Source organism: Mirounga angustirostris, unplaced genomic scaffold (genome assembly GCF_029215605.1).
Source record: "Mirounga angustirostris isolate CCGP_5_RB_7025 unplaced genomic scaffold, mMirAng1.0.hap1 SCAF_1, whole genome shotgun sequence".
Classification (NCBI taxonomy): Eukaryota; Metazoa; Chordata; class Mammalia; order Carnivora; family Phocidae; genus Mirounga; species Mirounga angustirostris.
The window spans coordinates 198,126,057-198,143,246 of NW_026991709.1; the positions used below are offsets into that span (position 1 = coordinate 198,126,057).

General features: G+C 41.1%; 1 protein-coding gene, 1 non-coding gene and 1 pseudogene across 3 annotated transcripts in view; 1 reads left to right on the plus strand and 2 right to left on the minus strand.

Annotated features, from left to right (window-relative positions):
* Nucleotides 1–17,190, minus strand: part of IHO1 (interactor of HORMAD1 1) — a 65,071-nt gene that overhangs the window by 16,218 nt on the left and 31,663 nt on the right. The window contains exons 4-5 of the mRNA XM_045862395.2: nucleotides 16,064–16,235; nucleotides 15,234–15,397 (exon numbers count right to left, since the gene is read on the minus strand). Of these exons, the coding sequence (XP_045718351.1) occupies nucleotides 15,234–15,397; nucleotides 16,064–16,235 (336 nt within the window). The remainder of the gene's footprint in view (nucleotides 1–15,233; nucleotides 15,398–16,063; nucleotides 16,236–17,190) is intronic.
* On the minus strand, nucleotides 4,815–6,473 carry LOC123833805 (tubulin alpha-1B chain-like; annotated as a pseudogene). Its single transcript, XR_010413069.1, has one exon. The product of XR_010413069.1 is annotated as a tubulin alpha-1B chain-like (transcript).
* LOC123834949 (U6 spliceosomal RNA) lies at nucleotides 14,761–14,867 on the plus strand. The gene has a single exon (XR_006788524.1). It is a non-coding gene; the product is annotated as a U6 spliceosomal RNA (small nuclear RNA).

Genomic DNA, 17,190 nt, shown 5'->3' on the forward strand with positions numbered 1-17,190 from the left:
AAGAAAACAAGGCCATTTTTAACATTAGGAAATGGTAATCATAGTATATATAATTTTTCTAGGCTAACTAGGTAAGGATTTAAAGATTGAAAACTGGTTTTTTGTTTTTAAAGATTTTATTTATTTGTCAGAGAGAAAGAGCACAAGCAGGGAGAGCAGCAGGCATAGGGAGAAGCAGGCTCCCACTGAGCAAGGAGCCCGATGCTGCGATCGATCCCAGGCCCCTGGGAGCACGACCCGAATGAAAACTGATTTAACTAAAGTGATGGAAGATGAGAAGTTTATGGTGGAGGAGGCAGAAAAGCAAATTCTTTTTTTTTTTTTAAGATTTTATTTATTTATTCATGACAGACAGAGAGAGAGAGAGAGGCAGAGGGAGAAGCAGGCTCCCAAGGAGCAGGGAGCCCGATGCGGGACTCGATCCCAGGACCGTGGGATCATGACCTGAGCCAAAGGCAGACGCTTAACCATCTGAGCCACCCAGGCGCCCCAGAAAAGCAAATTCTTATTCCAGGGTAGAAAGTCATTCTCTGAATCTGAAAAAAATCAAGAAATGACGATATAAGCTATCTAACATATGCCATAAGATATGTGGACCTAAGTACTAGCATAGCTAAAAAGGTTGCAAGTTGGTTGCAAAAAGGAAAAGGGAATTAAAAGTGGGGAAAGATAGGCCTGCTGTTTTTCACTATAATCCTAATTATATATATTTTTTAAATTTAATTTATTTGACAGAGATTGAGAGCACAAGCAGGGGGAGTAGCAGGCAGGGGCAGAGGGAGAAGCAGGCTTCCCATCAAGCAGGGAGCCCGATGTGGGACTCAATCCCAGGACCCTGGGATCATGACCGAAGCCGAAGGCAGTCGCTTAACTGAGCCACCCAGGCGCCCCCTAATTGTATTTTAAAAAACTATGTACATGTATGGAGAGCCTGGGTGGCTCAGTCAGTTGAGCGTCCAACTCTTGATTTTGGCTCAGTTCATGATCTCGGGGTCATGGGATCAAGCCCCATGACCGGCTCCACACTCAGCACAGAGTCTGCTTGAGATCCTCTCTCTCCCTCTTTGCCCCTCCTCCCGCTTACGCTCCCTAAATCAACCAGTAAATAAAATCTTAAAAAAATATGGACATGTAAAAACTTGATTAAAAAATACATAAAAATTGGGGTACCTGTGTGGCTCAGTTGGTTAAGCATCTGCCTTCGGCTCAGGTCATGATCTCAGGGTCCTAGGATGAAGCCCTGCATCAGGCTCCCTGCTCAGCGGAGAGCCTGCTTCTCCCTCTCCCTCAGCCTGTCTCCCCCTACTTGTGCACACTCTCTCTGAAATAAATAAAATCTTTTAAAAAAAACGTAAAAATGTAAAGATGTCTAAAGTCTAATAATGCTACCAAAATGCTGCCCATTTATATTATACCACCAGTTAAACCATGGTATACCACTAGTTAAGAGTGATTCTTTATTCTTATGACCTCACTCCTTATTAGTACATTTGGGAAACAATGTTCCCAACAGGAAACTATATTATACAAATTAAATACTGTTTGTATATAATTTTATATTGAAATGTTTTTTTAAAGATTTATTTATCTTGAGAGGTGGGGGCAGGCAGAGGGACAGGCAAAGAGAGTCTTTAAGCTGACTCCTTGCTGAGCGGGGAGCCTGACGCAGGGCTGGATCTCAGGACCCTGAGACCACGACCCCAGCCAAAACCAAGAGTCAGAAACTCAATCAACTGCACCACTCAGGTGCCCCTATATTGAAATGTTTTATATATAACTGATACTCCCATTACCTTAACTGTTTATTAATCCTTGATTCCACCTGTCTAAATTGAAATGTTAAGTTCTTTTTTTTTTTTTAAAGATTTTATTTATTTATTTGAGAGAGAGAGACTGAGAGAGAGAGCACATGAGAGGGGGGAGGGTCAGAGGGAGAAGCAGACTCCCCGCTGAGCAGGGAGCCCGATGCGGGACTCGATCCAGGGACGCCAGGATCATGACCTGAGCCGAAGGCAGTCGCTTAACCAACTGAGCCACCCAGGCGCCCCTGTTAAGTTCTGATTTACCCAAAGGCCTTGAGTTAAGATGCTTAATAAACAGTAAAAACATTAAAAACTTGATAATTGAACCTTTCTTAAAAGGGGCGCCTGGGTGGTTCAGTTGTTAGGCGTCTGCCTTCGGCTTGGGTCATGATCCCAGGGTCCTGGGATCGAGCCCCACATCGAGCCCCACATCGAGCCCCGCATCGAGCCCCACATTGAGCCCTGCATCGGGCTCCCTCTCCCACTCCCCCTGCTTGTGTTCCCTCTCTCACTGTGTCTCTCTCTGTCAAATAAATAAATAAATAAAATCTTAAAAAAAGAAAAAACTAGTGTTCAGGGGCACCTGGGTGGCTCAGTCGTTAAGCGTCTGCCTTCGGCTTGGGTCATAATCTCAGGGTCCTGGCACTGAGCCCCACATCGGGCTCCCTGCTCAGCAGGAAGCCTGCCCCACTCCCCCTGCTTGTGTTCCCTCTCTTGCTGTCTCTCTCTCTGTCAAATAAATAAATAAAATCTTAAAAAAAAAAAAAAAAAGCTAGTGTTCGTTTGGAAGCCATTTTTATTATTCTTTACCAAAATAAAATAAAAAAGGATGCTTAAAAGTAGAGATTTCTCACCCACCCAATATTATGTATAGGTTCATAGAAGTCAACTATGACCTAATGTTTTCTCTAGAAAAAGTCAATTAGGAAATTATCTGTGCTAACACACACACACACACAACCTATTTTTAAGAATAGAAGTAAGTTTGGTACTGCCCTATGTTGGTGAATTATTTTGCTTTGAAAATCCACTCATTTAGGGCGCCAGGGTGGCTCAGTCGTTAAGTGTCTGCCTTCGGCTCAGGTCATGATCCCAGGGTCCTGCGATCGAGCCCCGCATCGGGCTCCCTGCTCCACGGGAAGCCTGCTTCTCCCTCTCCCTCTCCCACTCCCCCTGCTTGTGTTCCCTCTCTCGCTGTGTGTCTCTCTGTCAAATAAATAAATAAAATCTTTAAAAATAAAAAGAAAATCCACTCATTTTTTTCAACAACTATTTATTGAGACTTCTTTTGTGACACGGTCTTGGCTATAAGCTTCAGTGATATGGAGTGAAAAAAAGTCAACTCCCTACCTTCAAGGAGTTTACCTAGTTGGTGTTTTTGAATGTGGTTTCAAAATCCACTCAAACTGAGTGATCCTTTATTAAAAAAAATTGATCAAAGCTTATTGAATCAAATCTGCTTACTGAGATGTCCAATAACAATGTATTTATGTAAATTATAGTACATGCAGAGCTGACAGCAACCTTGTGGGAGGATATAGCTGTGCCAATTGCTTATAGTCAGCATTTGTTGTGAGTGGTTAGTATTCAAGTATTTTTTAAAATCACTTTGAGTTAAGGCTGATATACAAAAAGCTGTACACATTTAATGTGTACAAATTTGGAGATAAGTATACAACTGTCAAACGCTCACCACAATCTATTCCATAAACCTATCCATCACTTCCAAAAGCTTTCTCTCACTCTCTTTATTTAATAGCAGTAGTAGCAGTGATAAAAACACTTAAAACATTTACCATCTTAGCAAATTTTAAAGTATACAATACTGTATTGTTAACTATGGGCGCTATGCCGTACAGTAGATCTCTAGGATTTATTCATCTTGTATAAACTGAAACTTTGTACCCTTTAACTAATACCTCCCTTTTTGTCCCACACTCCAGTCCCTAGCAACCACCATCCTACACTCCGCTTCTTTGAGTCTATTTTACATTCCTCATATAAGTGGTATCATATAGTACAGTTGGCACTTGAACAACCCAGAGGTTAGGGGAGCTGACCTCCCCCCACACACAGTTGAAAATCTGTATATAACTTTTGACTTCCCCAAAACATAAAAGCCTACTGTTGACCAGAGCCTTACTGATAACACAAATAGCCGATTAACCAAATTTTTTATGTTATATGTACTATGTACTGTATTCTTACAATAAAGTAAGCTAGAGAAGAGAAAATGTTAAGAAAATTATAAGAGAAAATATTTACTACTGTGCTATAAAAGATTCACATATAAGTGGAACTGTGCAGTTCAAACCTGTGTTGCTCAAAAGTCAACTGTATTTGTCCTTCTGTGTCTGACTTATTTAATTTAGCATAACATCCTCCAGGTTCATCCATGTTGTCACAAGTGACAGAATTTCCTTCTTTTTTTTAAGGCTGAAGACTATTCCATTGTATGTATATACCACATTTTCTTTATTCACTCATTGATGGATATTTAGGTAACTTCCATGCCTTGGCTATTTTAAAGAATGCTGCAGTGAATATGGTAATGCAGATATCTCTTTGAGATCCTGATTTCAGTTCCTTTGGATATATACTTAGAAGTGGGGTTGCACCAATTTACATTCCCACCAACAGTGTATAAGGGTTCCCTTTTGTCCACATCCTTGCCAACACTTAGCTTTTTTTTTTTTTTACAATGGCCATCCTGACTGATGTAAGATGATATTTCATTGTGGTTTTGATTTGCATTTCCCTGACATCTAGTGATCTTGAGCACCTTTTTCATACACTTGTTGGCCATTAGTATGTCTTCTTTGCATATATGTATATTCAGTTCCTTTGCCCATCTTTTAATTGGGCTATTTGTTTTTACACTATCGAGCTGTAGGATTTCCTTATATATTTATTAACCCTTTATCAGATATGGTTTGCAAATATTTTTTACCATTCTGTAGACTGCTTTTTTATTTTGTTGATTGCTTCCTTTGCTGTGCAGAAACTTTTTAGTTTTTTTTTTTTTCTTTCTTAAAGCCTTTACTTTTGAGACATAATGGAAAAATGCGACAGATACACATGGAGAAGACATGATCACAGTTAAAAGTGAAGACAATCTAACCAGAAAGCTTTAATGCCTGTCAGCTAATGTTAAAGCTAAAGTTCTGAGTGTGACATGCTGCAGGGCTGAAAGGAATGGTAATTAGTATTCCTCTCCTTCTTCTTCACCCTCTCCTTCAAGAGAATTCACACCAACCTCCCCATAATCCTTCTCAAGGGCAGCCATGTCCTCACGGGCCTCAGAAAACTCTCCTTCCTCCATGCCCTCCCCCACATACCAGTGAACAAAGGCACACTTGGCATACATCAGGTCAAACTTGTGGTCCAGGTGAGCCCAGGCTTCAGCGATGGCTGTGGTGTTGCTCAGCATGCACACAGCTCGCTGTACTTTGGCCAGGTCTCCACCGGGCACCACAGTGGGAGGCTGGTAATTAATGCCCACTTTGAAGCCAGTGGGGCACCAGTCCACAAACTGGATGCTGCACTTGGTCTTGATGGTGGCAATGGCAGCATTGACATCTTTGGGAACCACATCGCCACGGTACAACAGGCAGCAAGCCATGTATTTACCATGCTGAGGGTCACATTTCACCATCTGGTTGGCTGGCTCAAAGCATGTGTTGGTGATCTCTGCTACAGAAAGCTGCTCATGGTAGGCTTTCTCAGCAGAGATGACCGGGGCATAGGTGGCCAGAGGGAAGTGGATGCAGGGATAGGGCACCAGGTTGGTCTGGAATTCTGTCAGATCAACATTCAGGGCTCCATCAAATCTGAGGAAAGCAGTGATGGAGGACACAATCTGGCTAATAAGGCGGTTAAGATTAGTGTAGGTTGGGCATTTAATATCGAGGTTTCTACGACAGATGTCATAGATGGCCTCATTGTCTATCATGAGGGCACAATCAGAGTGCTCCAGGGTGGTGTGGGTAGTGAGTATGGAGTTGTAGGGCTCAACTACAGCTGTGGAAACCTGGGGGGCTGGGTAAATGGAGAACTCCAGCTTGGACTTCTTGCCATAATCGACAGAGAGACGTTCCATTAGCAGGGAGGTGAACCCGGAACCAGTTCCCCCTCCAAAGCTGTGGAAAACCAAGAAGCCCTGAAGACCTGTGCACTGGTCAGCCAGCTTCCGAATGCAGTCCAAGACAAGGTCAATGATCTCCTTGCCAATGGTGTAGTGCCCTCGGGCGTAGTTGTTGGCAGCGTCCTCCTTGTCGGTGATGAGCTGCTCAGGGTGGAAGAGCTGCCGGTAGGTGCCGGTGCAAACTTCATCAATGACTGTGGGTTCCAGGTCTACAAACACGGCCCTGGGCACATGCTTGCCAGCGCCCGTCTCACTGAAGAAGGTGTTGAAGGAGTCATCTCCTCCCCCGATGGTCTTGTCACTTGGCATCTGGCCATCGGGTTGGATGCCGTGTTCCAGGCAATAGAGCTCCCACAGGCGTTGCTGATCTGGACACCAGCCTGGCCCATGTGGATGGAGATGCACTCACGCGTGGTGGCTATGTGTTAGCAGGCGCAGGCGACAGGAGCAGACACCGGGTCCCAGTTACCGTCCCCGACAAGCTAAGAGTCGAGGTAAGTAACGCACTCAGAAACTTTTTAGTTTGATGTTATCCCACTTGTCTATTTTTGGTTTTGCTGCCTGTGCTTTTGATGTCATATCCAAGAAATCATGGCCAGTGCCAATGTCAAGAAGCTTTTACCTATGTATTTTTTCTTCTTCTAGGAGTTCTAGTTTCAAGTCTTACGTTTAAGTCCTTAATCCATTTTGAATTGATTTTTATGTATGATATAGGATAAGGGTCCTTTTTCATTCTTTTCCATATGGATCCAGTTTTTCTAACACCATCTGTTGAAAAGATTAACCTTTCCCATTGTGAATTCTTGGTACTCTTTCATGCTGTGTTAAATATTTAAAACATAACCCCCTGAAAGATCCATATGATAGAGTACAATGCAACCATTAGAAATGATTTTGTATATGAAATAGAAACATAATCATTAAAAATTATTAAATCTAAAAAGCAGATTAAAAAATAGTCCATAGGAAACAGTACGTTTTTATTTTTAAAAATACATAAAAATAGAGCAGCATTATATCAAACATTGTTAATGGAGGTTCACAGAGTAAACTGATTCAAGAGGCAGACTTGAGGATCTGACAGACCCAAGATCTCTCCCCAAAACTCCCATTCAGTTTAGGTGTCCTTTTGGATGGAGTCTTTCCTGATGTCCCCAGGCAGAGCTGGGAGCCTGTCCTCGGGGCTTCCAAAGCATTTGGATGCAAACTTTACTATACTATTTACAACTCTGTACTTAGAGTGGAAAGTCCAGAGCCTTTATTTTAGGCTGGTTTGTATCTGACCCTCTTTTCTGTTTAAGTAGTTCTTCAGGTTAGCAATCTTGGAGGGAAGCAGAGCCTCTTTCTTCCTGTAGAGGTTGAGAGTGCCAGGGGCTTGCCTTCTTAGCTTCTCCTGAACCCTGGGCTCTTCCCTCACACTTAACTTGCCAGACCACGAGTCAGGAGAAAAAGACTGTGAGTTCTCTATCTAGTGGCTGTGGCTCCAGTAGAAGGAAGATAGAACTCTAGGAGAATGGTAAAAGGGTCCAGGACTATACTGGCTACAGTGCAGGGAGGGTCTACTACCCTCTGGACAGGGGTTAGTGGGCAACAGAACTTGTAGGGGACTAATTTTGCTGCTTGGTTTGGAGAATTATCCACGATGGGTAACACCTAGCAATTGCAGGACTGTTGCAAAAACTTAAAGTGGCCTCATTTTCTTCCTTGTAAATCAGAATCCTGATTTTTTCCCCCCCTGGATGCATTGCAACCCATATAGATGACTCCTCTGAAGCTAGCTAGGTGTGGCCATGTGAGTAAATTTTAGCCAGTGTGAGGTATAAGGAGTGTTGCATGTAACTTCAAGAAGAGTCCTAAAGGGAAAGGAAGATAACCTTTCTTCTTTCCTTCATCCATCTTTTGTCTGGAACTCTGACAACAGCTGAACTCCAGCAGCCACCAAGCACCGTGAGGACAGGAGTCACACTTTAGGGATGTAAGACCAGAGTGCTGGAAGGAGCCAGATCCTTGAGAACCATGAAGCCACCATTCTAGTCCAGGACCATACACTTTAGGGTGATTTTTGCATCAAAGAAAAATAAACATCTATCTTTTTTAAGCTTTTGTTTCTATGAGTATGAATGTGTATATATGTTATATACAGTTGAACATAATTCTAGCTAATAAAATGAGCCACCCAATATCTTTTTCTCTCTTTTTAAATTGTAGTTGACACTCATCACCCATCTAACATCTTTTAATAACTTTTTAACATTAAAAAATTTTAAGGTAACATATGAAATTAACTGTGTATGTGTGTATGTACACAATTCTGAGTTTTAACACAAATTTAGGGTCATGTAACCATTACCACAATCAGGAGGGCAGTATCCAAAGAAAACCTTCATGCTGTCCCTTTGTGGTGAAATCCAGCACACATCCCTAACCTCTGGTAATCACTGATCTATTCACCATCTCTATAGTTTTGTCTTTCTCAGAATGTCACATAAATGGAGTCCTATAGTATATAACTTTTGGACTGATTTCTTTCACTCAGCATAGTGTCTTTGAGATTCACCCATGTAGTTGTGTATCAATAGCTCATTATTTTTTTACTGCTGAGTAGTGTTCTGTTGTATGGACATACCATAGTTTGTTAATCCATTCATTCATTTAAGGACATTCATGTTGTGCCCAGTTTTTGGTGATTATGAACAAAGCTGCTATAAACATTACTGTACAGCCTTTTGTGTAGACTTAAGTTTTCATTTATTTATTTATTTTTTAAAGATTTTATTTATTTTTTGACAGAGAGACAGCGAGAGAGGGAATACAAGCAGGGGGAGTGGGAGAGGGAGAAGCAGGCTTCCCACGGAGCAGGGAGCCCGACTGGGACTCGATCCCAGGACCCTGGGATCATGACCTGAGCTGAAGGCAGATGCCCAACAACTGAGCCACCCAGGTGCCCGACATAAGTTTTCATTTATCTAGGGTAAATGCCTAGGAGTGGAATTATAGAGGCATATGGTAAATTATGCTTACTTCTTTTTAAAGATTTTTATTTATTTATTTGAGAGAGAGTGAGAGTGAGGGAGATCACAGAGGGAGAGGGAGAAGCAGACTCGCCACTGAGCAGGGAGCCCGATGTGGGGCTCAATCCCAGAACCCTGAGATCATGACCTGAGCCGAAGGCAGCCACTTAAACACCTGAGCCACCCAGGCACCCCTTATGTTTACTCTTATAAGAAACTGTCAAACTTGTCCAGAGAGTCTATGTCATTTTGCATTTCCACCAGTAAGAGTTCCAGTTGCTCTATATGCTTACCCAGCACTTGGTATTGTCAGTTTTTATTTGTTTTAAGTTTAGCCATGCTAATAGATGTGTAGTAATAGGTCATTGTGATTTTAATTTATATTTCCAAAATGGCTAATGATGCTGAGCATCATTATGAGTATTTTTGTAATGAGCATTTTCATGTTCTAGTTATCCATATGTATTTTTTTAAGTTTATTTATTTAAGTAATCTCTACATCCAACGTGGGGCTTGAACTCACAACCCTGAGACCAAGAGTCACATGCTCTTCCAACTGAGCCAGCCAGGTACCCCTGTTATCCATATATTGTCTTTGAAGTATCTGTTAAAATCTTTTCCTATTTTTTTATTGAGTTGCTTATTACTTATTAAGTTTTTTTTTTTAAGATTTTATTTATTTATTTGAGAGAGAGAGAATGAGAGACAGAGAGCATGAGAGGGAGGAGGGTCAGAGGGAGAAGCAGACTTGCCACTGAGCAGGGAGCCCGATGCAGGACTCGATCCCGGGACTCCAGGATCACGACCTGAGCCGAAGGCAGTCGCTTAACCAACTGAGCCACCCAGGCGCCCTACTTATTAAGTTTTAAGAGTTCTTTTTTATATTCTGAATATAAGTCCTTTTCTGAAAATGTTTACAAATATTTTTCCCACTCTGTAGCTTTTCCTTTTTTTTTTGTAAATTTATTTATTTTTTATTTTTTAAAGATTTATTTATTTGACAGAGAGAGAGACAGCAGGAGAGGGAACACAAGCAGGGGGAGTGGGAGAAGGAGAAGCAGGCTCCCCACTAAGCAGGGAGCCCGATGCAGGACCCTGGGATCATGACCCAAGCCGAAGGCAGACGCTTAACGACTGAGCCACCCAGGTGCCCCATTTTTCTTTTTTAAGGTTTTTTTTATTTGAGAGAGAAAGAGAACATGAGGAGGGAGGGGCAAAGGAGGAGGGAAAAGCAGACTCCCCACTGAACAGGGAGCCCAATGTGAGGCTGGATCCCAGGACCCTAAGATTATGACTGGAGCCAGAGGCAGACAGACACCTAACTGACTGAGCCACCCAGGCACCCCTGTAGCTTGTCTTTTCATTCTCTTAATAGTGATTGTTGCAGAACAAACACTTTAAATTTTGCTTAAAAACAAAGAAAACACAGGAAACTCTAAGCCAGAACTTTCATACTTTGAATTCAGGTTTTCTTCCCCAATTGTTACCATTTACTTTTCAGAGTCCTTAAATGCCACCTGGACTGCGTCCAGGGCTTTTAGCTGCATTCAGTGGGAGAGATAGGATGGAGTATGCTTACTCTGTCATACCTAGAACCAGAACCCATTCAAATATCCTTTTAATAAATTCCTTTTCCATTTAAATTAATTTATTTCTATTGTTTACAACCAATAATTCTGGCCTAGTTGTATTATTTATCCATCAAATGTCTGTTTGCCTAACCAGACTAAGAACTACAAAGATAAATTTGTAGTACTGGGCCTAGCACAGTGTTTATTTAGTAAATGAATGAATAAACTTCACTATGGTGATCAACAATTATTAAAAGAACATGGCTATTTTATATTCTACTAGTAGTACTTAGGTGATTTATTAGTTATGAGACTGACCTGTTTTCTCAAATATTACGGACAAAAAAATGAATAATCTGGGTCATGGCCATCCATTGTTTGATGTACCCAGAATCCTCCTCTAATGGGAAACTGCTTCTTTCTGCATCCAAAAGTGGTTCTGGTGAAGACTTCCAGTCACACTTCACCCCTATGATCTAAGCAAGCCTATCATAAGCTTCCACTAGGATTTTTCAAATTCAAACTAAGGGAAAAGACTCCCTCTTTCTCTGTGTTGGTAGGAAGCTGGTCTCTAATAGGAAAGAATAAAGTATAGATGGAGGGAGAAGCACAGAAAAGAGATTCTGATTTCATTTCATTCCCTGTCCTTCCCAGATTGGTTAAAAGAGCTAATAAATCCTCTGTTTTGTCAAAGCCAATTTGAGGTAAGTTTCTATTCGCTATCAAAAGAGTCATAACAAATGCAATCTGAGCTAATCAATTAGCGCTTTTTTTTTTTTAAGATTTTATTTATTTATTTGACAGAGAGAGAGCACAAGCAGGGGGAGTGGTAGGCAGAGGGAGAGGGAAAAGCAGGCTCCCCGCAGAGCAGGGGGAGCCTGATGTGGGACTTGATCCCAGACTCCTGGGATCATGACCCGAGCCAAAGGCAGTCACTTAACCAACTGAGCCACCCAGGCACCCTAGGCTTCTTCTGAGATTTCTTTTTTTTTTTTTTTTTTTTTTTAAGATTTTATTTATTTATTTGAGACAGAGAGAATGAGAGAGAGAGAGCACATGAGAAGGAGGAGGGTCAGAGGGAGAAGCAGGCTCCCTGCCGAGCAGGGAGCCCGATGCGGGACTCGATCCCGGGACTCCAGGATCATGACCTGAGCCGAAGGCAGTCGCTCAACCGACTGAGCCACCCAGGCGCCCCTTCTTCTGAGATTTCTTTCCCTCATATGTCTTCTCTATAATTTGGGGAAAATATGTATTTTCAAAACACAATATGTCTTATAGGTTTGTAGCATCTCTTACGTTTAAACTCTGCACCATGTCTTACACTTTCCTGCTTCGAAATTTACAGTGGTATGCATTCTCTCTCTCATTTAAAAATTTTTCACTCCTTCTCACATTTTAATTTATTTTTTATTTTTATTTTTTTAAAGATTTTATTTATTTGCCAGAGAGAGAGAGAGAGCGGCAGGCAGAGGGAGAAGCAGGCTCCCCACTGAGCAAAGAGCCCGATGTGAGACTTGATCCCAGGACCCTGGGATCATGACCTGAGCTGAAGACAGACGCTTAACCAACTGAGCCACCCAGGCATCCCTCCTTCTCACATTTTTAAAAAGATTTTTTTTATTTGAGAGAGAGAAACCATGAGCAGGGGGTGGGGGAGGGCAGATGGAGAAGCAGACTCCCTGCTGAGTGGGGAGCCCTATGCGGGGCTCGATCCCAGGACCCTGGGACCATGACCTGAGGTGAAGGCAGACACTTAACCAACTAAGCCACCCTCAGAGGTGCCCCTCACGTTTTTTTTTAAGTAGTCTCCACACCCAACATAGCTTGAATTCATGACCTTGAGATCAAGACTTGCATGCTCTACCAACTGAGCCAGTCAGGTACCCCATTCTTACCACATTTCTGACAAGCACTAATTGACAAACAAAAAAATCTAAAATCTAAAATCTTGAGTTTTGGGGCACCTGGATGGCTCAGTCGGTTATGAGACAGATTTTTTACTTTGGCTCAGGTCATTATCTCAAGGTCGTGGGATGGAGCCCCACATTGGGCTCCACACTAAGAGTGGAGTCGGCTTGAGATTCTCTCCTTCTCCTTTTGCCCCTCTCTGTTTGCCCCTACCTCTGCTTGTGCTCATGCTCTCTCTCTTTTTTTAAAGATTTATTTATTTATTTGACAGAGAGAGACACGCGAGAGAGGGAACACAAGCAGGGGGGTGGGAGAGGGAGAAGCAGGCTTCCAGCTGAGCAGGGAGCCCAATGTGGGGCTCGATCCCAGGACCCTGGGATCATGACCTGAGCCGAAGGCAGATGCTTAACGACGGAGCCACACAGTGCCCCTCATGCTCTCTCTCTAAAATAAATAAATAAAATCTTTAAAAGTAATAATAATAAAATAAAATACTGGATTTTATTTTTGCCAGAATTTATTAAAATTATGATTTTTTTGCCTATCATATAAGTCAATATCTTAAGCTTGAATTTTTTAATGGAGAGAGATTCTTCAGAGTCCTCATTATTTGTTCTATTTAAGTGCTATATATTTTTTGCTATCTTGTAAATAATTGTTAACAGAAACTCGCTTCACTACAAAAAAAAAAGAGAAGGAAATGATACAGGGAGAGAGAGAAAGGAAGGAAAGAAGAAAATGTTGAGAGAAATTTAACGTTTCAAAAAAACTTTTTTAGGGGCACCTGGGTGGCTCAGTCGTTAAGCATCTGCCTTCCGCTCAGGTCATGATCCCACGGTCCTGGGATCAAGCCCCACATCGGGCTCCCTGCTCAGCGGGAAGCTTGCTTCTCCCTCTCCCACTCCCCCTGCTTGTGTTCCCTCTCTCGCTGTGTCTCTCTCTGTCATATAAATAAATAAAATCTTTAAAAAAAAAAAATTTTTTTTTTAGCTGCAGAAATCTTTTTTTTTTTTTTTAAGTAACTGCTACATCCAACATGCTCTACCAACAGAGTCAGCCAGCCTGCCCCTGCTGCAGAAATCTTGATCAAACAAAATATAATCCCATGCCTAGAGAACAAAAAAATTTAACATTGATCTATCTGAAGGAGTAAGAAGGTGAGTACTCTGCAGTAACCTACTATAGCCATGAGGGGCCTCTGAGAAACTGGTAGGGTCCTAGAGCCTGGATTCCTAGGGGAAAGAAGTCTCTCAATGTCTGGAAAATGTTTATTTACCAACAGAATCAAACACTTCAAATAGAGCATTTTGCTTTTCTCACTAAAGGAAGATAGTCATTCAACAGAAAGGATACTTAGTCTAAGAATCCTTAAAGAAATTCTGGCTCTTTCAACATGAAAGTACTAGTGGTGACAGTAAGTGATACATCTTCACTGTCACAGAAATAATAAAGTATATTTCTGCTTAAGTGTTATAATTTCCATGACATCTAAAGTCGTTCTGATAACTTACTACCAAGAAATGAACAACTTAATTTCTTCAGTGACTTCAACTTATTTATTTATAAATTAATATAGGAGTCCTAATTTATCTCATGTATTTGCTAAGGTAAATGAATAAATAAAAACTAACAAGTAAGACTATGTATAAAATTTAGGGTATATCTTAAAAAATACCAACATTTTAATCTCAGGAAACAAACTGAGGGTTGCTGGAGTGGTGGGGGGTGGGAGGGATGGGTGGCTGGGTGATAGATATTGGGGAGGGTATGTGCTATGCTGAGCGCTGTGAATTGTGTAAGACTGTTGAATCACAGACCTGTACCTCTGAAACAAATAATACATTATATGTTAAAAAAAAAAAAAAGAAGAAGAAGATAGTAGGAAGGGAAAAATGAAGGGGGGGATTCGGAGGGGGAGACGAACCATGAGAGACTATGGACTCTGAGAAACAAACTGAGGGTTCTAGAGGGGAGAGGGGTGAAGGGATGGGTTAGCCCGGTGATGGGTATTAAAGAGGGCACGTTCTGCATGGAGCACTGGGTGTTATACGCAAACAATGAATCATAGAACACTACATCAAAAACTAATGATGTAATGTATGGTGGTTAACATAATAAAATAAAATTTAAAAAAAATACCAACATTTTGGGGCACCTGGCTGGCTCAGTCAGTGGAGCATGTGACTCTTGATCTTGGGGTTATGGGTTCGAGCCCCACATTGGGTGTAGAGATTACTTAAAATCTTAAAAAAAAAAACCAACATTTCAAAGTGAGAAAACCAGCCTGAATAGCCTGAATCAGCTTTTTAAAGAATTCACGTACTGTGCTCGCTTGGGCAGCACATACACTAAAATTGGAACCATACAGAGAAGATTAGCATGGCCCCTGTGCAAGGATGACACGCAAATTTGTGAAGCATTACATATTTAAAAAAGAGAAAGAATTCATGTGCTATATTCTTGACCCTAAAACAACTGTTATCTAATTTCCTAACTGATGATCTGAAAAGATAACAAATTAAAGGGCAGAATTTTGGCAAAATAAACATAACATTACTTGAATATTGTATTTCTCTAATAAGTCCTTTAGCTTACTTTTTTCCAGAGGGCCAGAACTGTGGCAGCTAAATTCAAACCTGCCACAAGTCACACTGACAAGTAAGCAAATAATTATTAGATGAGCTATAAAGGCAAGAGTGTTATCATGCTGAAATAGAATTATTTGACTATTAATATTCCATTTTCTGTTTCCCTCAAAAGAGATGAGATGTCTCATCCACTTGAAAGGTTTGCATACCTGTCACATTTGTCTTTTGCCCTTTTCTTTTTCTCTTCAAACTGTTCCAAGAGGCCCTTTGATTTCCCAACTGACAAAGGAAGAGGAAATAAGCCTCTGTCGTTTGTATCTCCTCCAAACAGCTGGGGTTTTGTCTGGTACTTTGTGAAAATACTAGGTTCACTCTGTTAAATGAAAAAAAAATCACAGCATTTCACACATGAAAATATTTACAGCATTCACTATTTTCTACACAATGGAGAGTCACATTTAAGTGCAAACCATAATACTAAAGAACAACATGGCATGTAGTATTTCCTTTTTATTTCATATACATCAGAAAATTACATTAAAATAAAGCAACTCTTTTTATTAATAAGGTTTCTGCCTTACCAGCCCAGAGATATTAAAAATATCAGCTATGGGCATCTGGGTGGCTCAGTCTGTTAAGCATCTGCCTTTGGCTCAGGTCATGATCTCAGGGTCCTGGGATTGAGTCCTGCATCACATCAGGACTCCCCCTGTTCAGCAGGGAGTCTGCTTCTCCCCTCTCCCTCTGCCTGCTGCTCCTCCTGCTTGTGCTCACTCTCTCTCTCTCAAATAAATAAATAAAATCTTGAAAATATATATATCAGCTAATCAGGTGCCTCGCTGACTTAGTCGATATAGTATTTCAGACTACCAAGTCTCTCAGACTACTGAGTTACCAATCAAGTGCAAATCCATTTAGGAGAGTAATCCTTAGAGATGTGTAATTCTAAAATATAATTCAACAGAATAAGTCTTCTTCATAGCTTATCTCCATAATGATTATGAAATGTGTGCAGAGAAATTCTGGAAATGAGACTCACGTCCAGAGAATTCTGTTGTGACTGTTTTGGTTGTCTCAAGTGGACACTGTCCAAGGGTGCTGACAGAGTCTCTGAACTTTCTGGACAGAACTGGGATCCAAAGAGGAACTGGGAATCACTGAGACTGGAGTAATCAGTCTGATTATTATTCCAGCTAGATGACTTAGTGGTCCTGAAATTAAGCAAGAAAAGAGAAGTATATGAAGTGGATAAACATTCTGAACAAATGAAATCATAATTCACAGCTATTCATTTCAGAATATTCTGGGCAGAGTACTAGTTTGTTCTGACCTCCTAGTCCCCTGCACACTACCAGTACTACCTATAAAGAAACACCAAGAAATTCTGAATGCCAGGCATTTTGATGACAGCAACTTGAGAACAATCAGATGGAAATCAAACAGTAAGGACTGACACTATTATTTTTTGTACAACAGCACTGTGGGCTATAACACCATTTGGGGGATCAAAGTTCCTGAAATCTTTAGGGATTAAAAGAACATTATCTTTTAAAAAGTTGAATCTGGGGGTGCCTGGGTGGCTCAGTCAGTTGGGCACCCAACTCTTGATTTCAGCTCAGGTCATGATCTCAGGGTCATAGAATCGAGCCCCATGTAGAGCTCTGTGCTGGGCGTGGAACCTGCTTGGGATTCTCTCTCTCCTTCTGCCCCTCCTTCCCACCCCCCATTCTCTCACTCACTCTTGCTCTCTCTAAAAAAGAAAGTTGAATCTGTTAATCACTAAGGGAATAGATAAAAATAATATATGGTGTATGCATATAACTGAGGCATTAGTCAGAAGCAATAAACTAGATTTACATATAACCACATGAATAAATCTCAAAAATGTAATTTTGAGTGTAGAGAGTAAAAATTGAATGAACTCTGTATCATTTATATAACCTTTTAAATCTACATCACACCACACCAAACAAGTATATAACTGTGTGTGTAGAAGGTGAATTAGAACTCTCATTAACTCTCCTAGAGTGTGCCTACAGGGAAGGAAGGGAGCAGGATTACAGGGAGAGTAGGAGTCATAATACAAAAAACACAAGACAGCTTAGTTACAGACTGTCTGTGTTCTTCAAAAATTCATATGTTGAAGTCCTAATCCCTAATGTGATA